Below are 11,888 nucleotides of genomic sequence, written 5' to 3'. Positions count from 1 at the left end.
TCATCGATGGAGGCAGCAGTGGATCAGCAACCCTCTATGTTCTGTGATGTAAAATCACATTTTCTCTATGGAGTTTGGTTTGGGGGAGTGAGTGTTTTACAAACTACACATTTTAGACTATAGCTGGAGTAGATTTAATCAGGTGAGATTTTTGCTAAGTGGCTAAAATCTGTTTCCACTTGAAGAAAAAAAAAAAAAACGGAACTACCCCTTTAAGCTATCTCAACTCTCCCTGTTTCATTTGCCTTCAGATTTACTGTAAATCAGACTTCCTTTCACTGATGGACTGAATATAGGTCATATTATGTTGTTGTTGTTGTTTTTTAAATGACATAAAAGAAAAAAGAAAATACTAAACTAAAAAAGAACAATGTCAACAAATGTAACAAACTAAATATAATGTACATTTTTAACTTTATCAAATATTTTGCGTGTCACTTATTCCTAATGATGTTACTCTATGTGTTTGATGTCGAGTACAGAATATTTGTGGACTGGAGCCCTTTAGATGGCGCTGTGGAGAGATTTACAATGACAGGAAACTGTTTATTTTCAGGGGGGAAAACCACTCTGAATGATGAATGGTGCAGACCCAGTTTTTATGAACCACTGGTAAACAAAGTATGTATGTATTAATAATCCACTTCCAACAAGATGTTGATTTTAGCTCTTACTTGTATTTGTAGTCCATGCTACTGCTAATGCTACTGCTACTACTACTTTTGCAACTTATGTGACTACTACCTTAACTGCTATGTTACTGCTACTGCTGCTAATGGTACTGTTACTACTAATACTGCTACCACTGCAGCAAATACTACTACATTTACTGTTAATGCTGCTGTTATTACTATTACTGCTAATTCTACGGTGACAACTGGTGATGCTACTAATGCTACTACTCTTACTACTGCTAATGCTACTCATACTGCTACTACTGCTAATGCTACTCTGACTACTAATAAAAATAATAATAGTGGGAATATTCAAAGCGCTGTAGAGAATAACTTTTGGATATAAATAATAAAAGTACAGAATCTAAACAGTTTAAAAAAATGCTCCAACGCTCTGCAGTCAGCTTCAAAGCAGGTGTATCTGCAGACAAGAAGAGACTGTAATCCTTTAAGAGGATCAGGTCTGAGATCAGGGCGGCGTGGGGACACGCCACACGGTCCAAAAGGAACTGATCGTACTGACCGTTAACTGTTGTTAATGGCTTTTCTGTCATTTTCTGTCATGTCCAGGTGAAACATGACGAGTTTGGAGCAGTTCTGGATCGTGGTGTGGAACATGAACGGCGATGGAGGTCGAGGCCGCGTTCGGTAAACGCAGTCGTCTTGTTCGACATGTGTCTTGAACTTGAAGAGAACTGAACAGAGGAGGAGGTAAATTCACCGTGTGTTCATTTAGGATGCTTCATTTATGTGTGATAATGTTACGATAGAAATACAAATGACTTTAAAACTTACAGGTCATGGCCGTGCTGGAGGTGATCTGCAACCTGATTGGCTGGTTCACTCTCTACGCGTTGTTCCGCTGCACCTTCAGTCGGCGCGGGCCCGAGTGGAGCTGCCGCCTGGTCACGCTGTGCCACGGGGTGGTCATCGTGCTGTTGACGGCGTACGTCGTCTTCATAGACGGACCATGGCCTTTCACACATGCAGGTCAGTGCGAGACCAGCAGAAAAAGGATTTTCCGGCGATTTAAAGGTCCACTGTGTAACATTTTGGAGGATTTATTAGCATAAATTGAACACACTACCCATTAGTATGTTTGTTTGGGTGTATAATCACTTTAAAATGAACATAATTTGTTTTTTCTAGTCTAAGAAAAAAGCCTATTATATGTACTTTAGGCAAGGGCCTGGCTTCACGGAGACAGCCGTCTTATTTCTACGGCAGTCAGAATGGACATTTCATTTCAATATCTTAAGAACATTCTTGCAACTTTATTTCGCAGTTATTTCGCTAAACTGCTCATTCTCCTGCACCAAAGTCCATAAAGACACGAGCTGCTGGTCTTTATGGTGTATATAATGCACTTCTATGTCACTAAATCAGAATAGAGGATTTCAAATGCCGAATTCACAAAATAACACTTTTGAACTTGCTGATGGAGGCATCACTGGATCAACAACGCTGATTTTCTCCATGTGCTTTGGTGACTTTGGTCTCGTCTCTAAATGTTCCAGGTACAGAGAACACCGAGCTCCAGGTCTTCGCTCTCTCCGTCTGCCTCGGCTACTTCTTCTTCGACGTCAGCTGGTGCGTGTGCTACCACACCGAGGGCCCCGTCATGCTGGCCCACCACGCCGCCAGTATCCTGGGCATCCTCCTGGCGCTGCTCATGGGCGAGTCGGGCTGCGAGACCTGCGGCGTGGTCTTCGGCAGCGAGATCACCAACCCACTGTTGCAGACGCGCTGGTTCCTGCGCCAGCTGGGCCTCTACGACGGCCTGCTGGGAGACGCTGTCGACCTGCTGTTCATCGCACTGTTCGCCACGGTGCGCGTGGGCCTCGGCGCGGTGCTTTTCTACTGCGAGCTCGCCTCGTCCAGGACGTCGCTGGTCATGAAGCTCGGGGGCGTGGTCATGTACGGACTGGCCTGGGTCTTCATGGTGGACATCGCCAGATTTGGCTACAAGAAAAGTAGAGCAAAGTATAAAAGGTGGAAGGACACTCGTAAAGTCAAAGAAAAACTGGACGGACTTTCAGACAAGAGCAACTGAAGGGATTCATTTTGAAGTTAAAGGGATCGAGGAGCTAGCATAACTAGCATAACACAAATTATTTTAGCCTCTTAACTCACACCTGTCACCCACACCAATCTATTTAACCCAGAGTGGCACTAATCTGACACCAGGCCAGATTATCAGACAGTCACAGACAGTTTAATCTCACACAAAGTTATGCAATATATACTCTCTATATATATATTTTATTTTGTAATGATGTAATTCATTTATTATTATTTAAAATTTGCTGAGCACATCTAGTATAGCTATAAAGCTGTAAAAAGATTATTTTTACCTTTTCACTGCAATAAATAACATTTTTTTTTAATATTTTTGTGAAGAAATAGTGCAGAGATCATTATAAATATATGAAAACTGTATGTAATGACACTTAATTAAACATTTAAGTATAATCTGTCATGGTTAACTGTTTTGTAATCATTTAAAGGTCAATAAAAAGAAAATCTCACCAGTTTGCTCCTGGGCCCTCAAAAGCTTGAATCAGGCCCTGGGGGGAAAATAAGTAACTGCGTTACGTACTCCCGTACACCAGATGGCGCTAACCCTTAACCCAAACGCTGTTCTCCGCAGCTGAAGAGGAACTTTTCTCTTCCTGTGTCATAGTTTTTTGGAAATAAATAAACACGCGACTATGACATTGACATACATTTGTACTAATATTATACTATAGCACCTCTCGTACATTTAAATGTCGTTATTTAACCTGTAAAACACACGACAACGCGAAACTCTAACGGGAAGTAAAGGTAAGTTCTGTGGCTGCACCACGAGAATCCACATTCATTTTGTTGTCAATTTAATGTTCCACTGGCTATTTTACAATTATTTTCACAAGTATAACATAACATATTATTTTATATCGTTTATCTGACGCCATTTTCTAATTCGGCGTTGAGCATATGTGTTTAACTTGACTTATTGTAGCTTTATTACAAGTTATAACAGTCGCTGGCCGTGGATTCGCACACCACTTTCAGTCACCGTTAGCTCGCGTTAACTTAAGAAATCACGCAATTTGTCATATTTAATCAAATATATAGAGCAGCCATGCTGGTTATCTGCACGCCGAATGTAGTCATAGACCACCACACGTTTATTTTGTCCTTATTACACCCAGTATGACTTAGTTTTATGACGTAACACGTTAGAGCGCTTATTTGACAGCTAAAGTGAACGAAATCGGGCATCAGACAAACTCATATACACGTGAAGCAATTCATATGAACGTATTGAACATTTATACAGCACTTTTCTTTGTAATCAAGACAATATATTTACAAGCACTTACTGTCATTTGATCTCATGAAAAACAGCAATTCCTCTGTATAATAAAGTGACTATTAGAGCTATTGATGTTTACTTGGATGTATGTTGTTAGAAAATCATACAAAGAATCATTCTTATGTGCCTTCCATTTGTGTTTTTAATATTCTGTCACATTTTTTTAATGTTTCACATCATTACCTCTCCCTCCATAGAATGGCTTTTCCCTGTTTACGCCTCTGCTCTCAGCGTTTGATCCCTGGACTTCACTTTGTCTGTGGTTATGCCAGCACGAGTCAAACGTCCAGAGGAAAGGAGAAAAGCAGCAGCAGCAGCAGCAGTGATGGTCCTGTGTTTCAGTACGTCGGTCGACACAGGAAGCCCAACCACAAAGTGTTTGTGTGGGGCTTCAGCTACACCGGTGCTCTGGGCATCCCCAGCTTTGTGGTGCCCGACAGCGGCAGGAAGAGACCCAGGAGGTGCCAGCTCACTCCGTATCGCCTGGAGACGGCGGAGCAGGTAAAACTGTCAAAAAAAATAGAATCTTATTCAATTGTTTTTGTAGGAAGAATTCACCTTTTCACAACCTTGAGTATCTTGAGTACATCAGTCAGATACAGTCATTTTACACCTTTCAATAAAATGTCACAATAATTCTGTATTATGATATAATATTAATTTTTCTTTAATCATAATATGTTTCTTAAAAACATAGTTCACAGCCCACTTGTAGTATCTTCATGACCCACATGTTTGTATGGAGGACCAAAAGTGACAAAACAATAAATCAAATAAATGCAGATATAAATATTTTAAATAAATATTTATATTTATATATATATATATATATATATATATACAGAGCTGGTCCAGAAATTAGTATTGGCCCGATATTGATAGCAGGTATCGTATTGAATCAACCCCAATTATTTTACTTGTAATGAGCCTTTACAATACTTGGTGTCACAGAAATTGGTATTTTCATTTTTACCAATACTGAGTCATGTTGTGGGCTGTTCAAAGGTGTAAAATGACTGTGGTACAGTTTTATAGAGCCCAGCTCGTCTTCTTTTTGCAGATCTCTTCTGCGGCGTGTGGCTACGGCTTCACTCTCATCGCCTCCTCCACCAAGGACGCGAGCAAGTTGTGGGCGATGGGCCTGAATAAAGACTCTCAGCTGGGCTTCCAACGCATGCAGCACAGCCGCCGTAAGAAAACACACACTTCACTCTAACAAAATGTAGTCATTTACAGCTGCATTCATCTCGATTTTAATCCAAACAATTGATCTAGCCTGCTCTGCTGCCCCCAAGTGGCCAAAAAAAGTAGTTTGCCCCCAAAATATGAATTTGGACTTTGAATGAGAAGAATTATGTTTTAATTAACCAGAAAAATTTATTATCAGGCAGCTGCAGAGAGACAGAGCGAGCGTTATTTATGTTTACGTTTATGTTCAGATCACAGCTATGACTACGTCCTGGAGCCGTCCCCCGTGGCTCTGCCTCTGCTCGAGCCTCTCCAGACCAGAGTGGCTCAGGTTTCCTGCGGCCGCGCTCACTCGCTGGTGCTCACGGATCAAGAGGGAGGTAAGAGACGCTGCCGCCGCCGCGAACATGACGTTACGGAAAGGAAATAAATAAATACATTCTTATGTGAAACAACTGTGGTTATTGCAAACATATCATTGATTTGTTTGATAAATGTTTCAAATGTAAGTTGGTGCATTCTTATCAGTAGCTTCAAGGTCATGCGTTTCATTGGTCCCCCAATTTTTTATTGATATTTTTGTGGGAAAATATCTTCCAGGTCATGTGACCCTGTCACTACATAGTTAACGTGCGTTTAAACTGGAAAATGACTTTGTCGCGCTCCACACACACACACAGGAACTTTTCTTCCTGGCACCAAACGTTCTCTGTATCTCTTTATAAAAGAAAAACGTGGATAATTGCCGTACAGTTCTAGCGCTGCATTTGGCTTTTTTTGTGTGTTGTGCGTTATAAAGTCAGACGTTTGTCACAGCTTTGTTCTTCAGTGACTCGTGTAAAAAGTGATCTTTAAGGAGAAATGTGAGGATGAAGAAACTGTCGCTGATATTAAAACCTTCAACATTCCTTTCTTCATATTACTTCATATTAATATAGATAAAATATTATATATCCGATTCTTTTCTGTTTTCTCTAGTTTTCAGTATGGGCAACAACGCGTACGGTCAGTGTGGTCGGACGATCGTGGAAGATGAAGTTTACAGGTTTGAATCACACACGTCACATATTTTTTTGTTTTTCAGTTTACGGCAACAAACAAATCATTAAATGAAACAAGATTTTGGCCAGATTTATATACATACTGGGCATTTTGTACTGATGATTTACTGACTTCCACACAGCTGTGACCTCACCTTGTGTTGTGTTTTGAGGTGGATTTAGTATTATTTTTCCAAAGGTCCCCCAATTGGGATATCATAGATATCGGATAATGGACGTTTAACAGTCCTAATGAGCGTTAACGCATGACACGTTTCCATGACGACTGACCGGAAAAAGACGCGCGTGACGTCATGGTTATGTGACTCCGGATTGTTAAAATGAGTCTCTAAAGTAACGCTAAACTTTAAAAACGGAGGAGTAGTAGCAGTACACAGGTACGCTGGTTATTTGTAGCGCTGCTCTTTTCATTTAATAAACAGACCGCTCCAGTTCCACTGTAGGGGCGCTAACTGGCGATAAAAGGAGCTAATGCAGCTAACAGAGCTAACTGGTAAATGGTGACGTCATTCGCGTCTTTTTTCCGGTGAGTCTTCATGGAAACGTGTTGTGCCTTAAGATTGCGTGAAAAGTGAAACTGGAGTGAATATATCGATGTTGGGCATCAAATTAAATCAAATTTAATTACATTAAACTGCAGCATTTGGGCAACAAGGCTGTAAAACCTCTTTAAATGTGACAAACACAGCTCAAATAACAACTAAATTGCATATTACATATCAAACGTCGTACGCAACAGCTGAGTCAACCCTCTTGCCATATTTCTGGATCTAATGCTCTGGTACTTTGTCCAAAACACACTCCCTACAGCTCAAATGAAAGCTGAGACTCTAATGTTTCTAAAGCAGTCTAAGACAAAGCATTACGGGGACAAACGACAAGAGAAGATTTTGAAGATTTATCCGTGAAAAGCCATTTTTTTCAGTCCAAACAAAACACATGAAGACAAACGGACTTCCTGTGTTACACTGAAAACATTCCGGACGATTCCAGCTGAAAACACAAAGGCAGCAGCCAGTCGCGTCACAGCCAGGTGTTCTGCTGCTTCTCATTGGCTAACATAGCGGTCAATCAAATTTTTGAATTTACAGCGTGCTTCTATTGGCTATAAGGAAGCCACAGATGTCCCTCACTGAGATACAGGCCAACAGAGAGAGACACAGCTCAATCGTGCCACCTGGTGGTCATTTTGTGGAATGGAAAATACATAGAATTCTGCAGGAACGTTGAAACAAAGCCATAAACTGTGATATAAAAGTAGTTTAATACATGAATAAATCCAAATGTTTCTAAAATGAGAGCTCGCCTGTACTTTCTGGACTAAAACCTCTGTGATTTTGTTCTGCTTCACTTGATCAAAGATAACGTTTACTTATAATGTTTACTTTGATTTGATTGAAGTTTAGAGCTGCAGCTGCATCAAACCACAGAGATTCTAGAGCTGCTGAAATGGCTATAGAACTTGTGGTTGCACATATATACTCATTTCATTAGGAGTGTGCAATTCTTTCGAGCAGAGAAACTACAAACTAGACTCAGGGCTAAAACAGACAAGGTCATGACCTTCACTGATGAGTCGTTTGTCTCCTTTTCAAACAGCGGCAGTCACATGGTTCACAGGTTGGAAGGTTTCGACAGCAGAGTTGTCCAGGTGAGCACAGACCTGTGTGTTCACTGTAAATAATGTCAAATCTTTTCTATACTACTACTATACTGTGTTATGGCAAACATAAAGCAATTTTATGTTTGTGGACCAAACTAGTGTGGAAAATGACTATTTTTTAATTAATCCATTAACGATCGACGAGTCATCGCAGCCGGAGAAACGTCTGCACGTAAAGATAATCCTCACGTGATCAATACCTCTGTCGTCCTGCAGGTGGCGTGTGGACAGGACCACAGTCTCTTCCTCACTGAGTCTGGGAAAGTGTTTGCGTGTGGATGGGGAGCAGACGGACAGACCGGTCAGTGCATGGACAGACACTTTTTTTACACTAAAGTATGACTTTCACTGTTCACTGTGACGTGGACCATCATGCGTCACCTGCTGTTTTGAAGCAGTTTGTTCAGCGCCGTCTTTAGACGAGTGGATTGAGCTTCAGAAGAAGAAGAAGTCTGTTATTGACTAGAGCAGATTACAGCTTCTTATTATCACTTAGCCTTTAATTTCCCACCCCAAGTAAGATTAAAAACTTTCTTTATTCCAATGTAAGAGTAATGTATCATTTCACTTTAAAGGGTGTTGAAGGAACTCTGTGGCCTTCAGTGAACATCAAAAATGGCCGCCACCATAGAGCTGACCCTGATAAGGTCTGAAACACATACTCGTGTTTTGATTTGATTTAGATTACTGAATTAATTGTTGAATATTTTCATAATCATTAATAAAACAAGTTTCCAGATTCTTATTTTTTTCAGGTTAAATGTGGATATCTTTATTTTCTTTGCTCCATTTAACAAAATCATTAAAACTGACTCATTAAAACTAATCGCCCTGATAAATATATGTATGTATGTATATCCTTTTTTTCTATTGGAAAAATTAAAACAATTCCACCTAAAATATAACACTAGACCTTTTTAAAACTATAACTTATAGGTAGGACATACGTATATACAAATGTTTTTAATAAGTCTTTACTCGTCAGGGAACTACGGTGGCCCTCACGTACCAAAAAAGATGTTGATTGTCTTTGTTTATGCATTAAAGTGAATCCAAACACGTTAAATCTCTTAGATTTGAGGCTAAAAACGTGAACATACGTGCGTTGGTCCTTCAGGTCTGGGTCACCACAACGTCAGCTCCAGTCCGGCAGAAGTGGGCGGAGACTTGGCGGGCGTGCACGTGCGTCACATCAACACGTACGGCGACTGCAGCCTGGCCGTGTCCACAGACGGTCACGTGTTCGGCTGGGGAAACTCTGAGTATCTGCAGCTGTCCTCCGTCACCGAGGCCACGCAAGTGAGAGCGACACAGGAAACGGCGTTTACGCCAAGAAAACGCTGTTTTACACTTTCTGTGTAAAAAAATCTAATCAAAAACAATCACTTTTAATGGTTTATTTGTTGTATGGAGCAAAGAAAACCAGGAAATATTCACAACTTAGTTGCTGAAAAATCAGATAAACGTGTGCCGACTATTCATAAAAAGTATTATTATTATTATTTATTTTTGTTGCTGTGCTGCATGTTATCATGTCAGGGTTTAATTACATTCATTTGTGTTTATTTCAGTTAAATATTTAAACATTTAGACTCAATTTATTCAGATTAAGATTTGCCCTGTTGTGAACTTCCATTGTAAATAATCTTAAAAGTTGGTTAGACGCTGTTTTTAAACCACCTGAGCTTGTAAATCTGCTCTTGATTTTTATTGATTATACAGTATGTTTTATTATTTTTATGTAAAGCACCTCTATTAATGGATTGAAATCCGTTTGTGTGAGACATTTCAGGACCAGAAATCTAAATTTTACGTTTTTTTAATCTGGATTTCTGGTGTTTTTTTGTTTCAGATCAACTCTCCTCGACACGTTCCTCTGAAAGGCTGTGGGAAAGTGGTGGAGGCGGCGTGTGGAGGGACACAGGTGGCTGTTCTCAACGGTCCGTTTCATATAAATAAAACTCATTTGACAGATACAGGTTTTTTAAATGTTAACATCCAGGTAAAAAAAACAAGACATAATATATATTATTGACTTAGTCTGCCCACAGGGCTTCAAATGATGCTGCTCTGAGACACAATATACAATGAAATTGACTTTAAATATGGTCCAATTCTGCTTTAACTCAAATAATCTGGCTATATAAGTAGTGTTATACAGTGACTTTTCCATGCATTTTTCCATCAATATATTTATAATATTTACTTAAATCTGTGTGTTTATTCCAGAGAATGGAGAGGTGTTTGTTTGGGGCTATGGAATTCTGGGTAAAGGTCCTAATCTGTCCGAGTCCTCGGCTCCTGAGATGATTCCTCCGACGCTGTTCGGACGCACAGAGTTTAACGCGTCAGTCGGCGTCGCTAAGATCAGGTGTGGCCTCAGTCACTTTGCTGCAATAACAGGTGAGAGTGTTGACTATTATGGTCTGTTGTTATTGATAGGATGTTGAACAAAGTGAAATCTGAGTGAAGTCAGCATGTTACGAAGATGAAATGATCCAGTATTTGCCTAAAAAGAAAGATAATACTTGTTGCTGATGCTGTAAATGTGACCTGCTGCTACCGATGCTATCGCTAATCGGTCGTAATTCTGGGCTAAATGCAGCAGTCTTTAATTCTGTTTGACTTCTGAAAACAGGATGTGTACGTTGTGTAGCAGAGACTCACGTCGCCCCCTCATGGTTTGATTGTTGTTGCAGACGCAGGCGAGCTCTTTGTGTGGGGGAAGAACGTCCGAGGATGTCTGGGCATCGGCAGCAGAGACGACCAGTTCTTCCCCTGGAGAGTGAGTAAGACCACACTCTGTCAATATTAGTCTTACACACACACACACACACAGAGTCACACATTTGTGAGGCGTTTTCTCACACGTTTGTGTTGGTTTTAGAAAAAGAACAAATGTTCTTGAGTTGGATAAATGTAGCTTCGAATCAACAGGTCGTTTCCCCTTGAATTTGTCTTTCTAAATCCAGACTCAAACATGCACAAACTTCACTTTCTCCCTCTCTTAACTGTGATCTGTCTCTCAGGTGACTGTACCAGGTCAGGTGGTGGACGTAGCGTGTGGCGTTGACCACATGGTGGCGCTGGCCAAGTCCCTCCTGTGAGCTCTGGTCCCCTTTACCCAGCGTTTGGACAAAAGACTGGATGTTTGGCTGTGAGCAGCTGCTCTCTGTGGGGGACCAGCCCTCGTGTCCTTGTGTCCAGCAGGAGTCCGTCCCCGTGTCCTCGCTGTGACGTCAAACATCAGCGAGGAGAGTCGATTCTCCCACGTGAAGGTCGCACGTTCTAAAGGTCGCTTCATTAACAACTGCAGCTCAATCCTTGAGTCCATTTATTGACTAAATTATTGAGTTTTATTTAAGAAATGAAGTGTGGGACAAAATGGATTCTCTCTCTCTGTGGTCACAGCGTCTTCAACAAGAGGAGGAAAAACATGGTGTTTTCACTAAAAAATAAACTTTTCTATCACATTCATTGACAGCAGTCGTTCATGAAGTCATGGAAAATAAAATAAAACTGTTTTACACTCGACTATTTTGGTGAATGAAATCATGATTTCATTATGTGGAGCAACGCAATGACTTTAACCGTTGCTTTAACGACAAATCAGAGATCACTTTTCAAACATAAAGACCCTTTTTTTGGGGGAAAACTCCTGTAGATGAACATCATTCTTTTACTGTAAATCTCTGTCACCTCGACGACAGCTGTGATTTACTGATGTCTGTGCTCGTGGTGCACCGACTGTAGCTGCACTGTTTGCTGTTGGTGCTGTTCCCTGAAAAGTGCGGCTCATTCATCACCGTGACATGTCTGTTCTCCTCCGAGAGCATGGAGATATATATATTTATGACGAAAATACTGATCGAGCATAAAACTGCGGCTCAAGTCGTGCAGGGAGAGTTCTGCTCTGTCCTCAGTTCTGAGTCGTCTCCAAA

General features: G+C 40.7%; 3 protein-coding genes across 3 annotated transcripts in view; all 3 read left to right on the top strand.

Moving 5' to 3' along the window:
• Nucleotides 1-11,888, top strand: part of LOC310927019 (tripartite motif-containing protein 16-like) — a gene marked incomplete at both ends in the record, with an annotated part of 193,184 nt that overhangs the window by 20,116 nt on the left and 161,180 nt on the right. The gene's annotated exons all lie outside the window — the stretch shown is intronic.
• tlcd5b (TLC domain containing 5b) lies at nt 1,475-2,727 on the top strand (the record flags this gene model as incomplete). Its single annotated transcript, XM_083888855.1, has 2 exons — nt 1,475-1,664; nt 2,192-2,727. The coding sequence occupies 2 exons, from the start codon at nt 1,475-1,477 to the stop codon at nt 2,725-2,727; spliced, it is 726 nt and encodes a 241-aa protein (XP_083744981.1).
• rcc1l (RCC1 like) lies at nt 3,373-11,163 on the top strand. Its single transcript, XM_083889255.1, has 12 exons — nt 3,373-3,500; nt 4,233-4,536; nt 5,096-5,225; nt 5,475-5,603; nt 6,202-6,268; nt 7,884-7,935; nt 8,164-8,248; nt 9,065-9,246; nt 9,800-9,887; nt 10,177-10,350; nt 10,647-10,732; nt 10,977-11,163. Exons 2-12 carry the CDS (start codon nt 4,234-4,236, stop codon nt 11,052-11,054), a joined length of 1,374 nt encoding a protein of 457 aa, XP_083745381.1. The 5' UTR covers nt 3,373-3,500; nt 4,233; the 3' UTR covers nt 11,055-11,163.

This window comes from Microchirus variegatus, assembly GCF_963457635.1.
Source record: "Microchirus variegatus genome assembly, chromosome: 5".
Lineage (NCBI taxonomy): Eukaryota > Metazoa > Chordata > Actinopteri > Pleuronectiformes > Soleidae > Microchirus > Microchirus variegatus.
The sequence above is the reverse complement of the archived record's forward strand: the minus strand, read 5'-3'. Positions and strand labels throughout refer to the sequence as shown.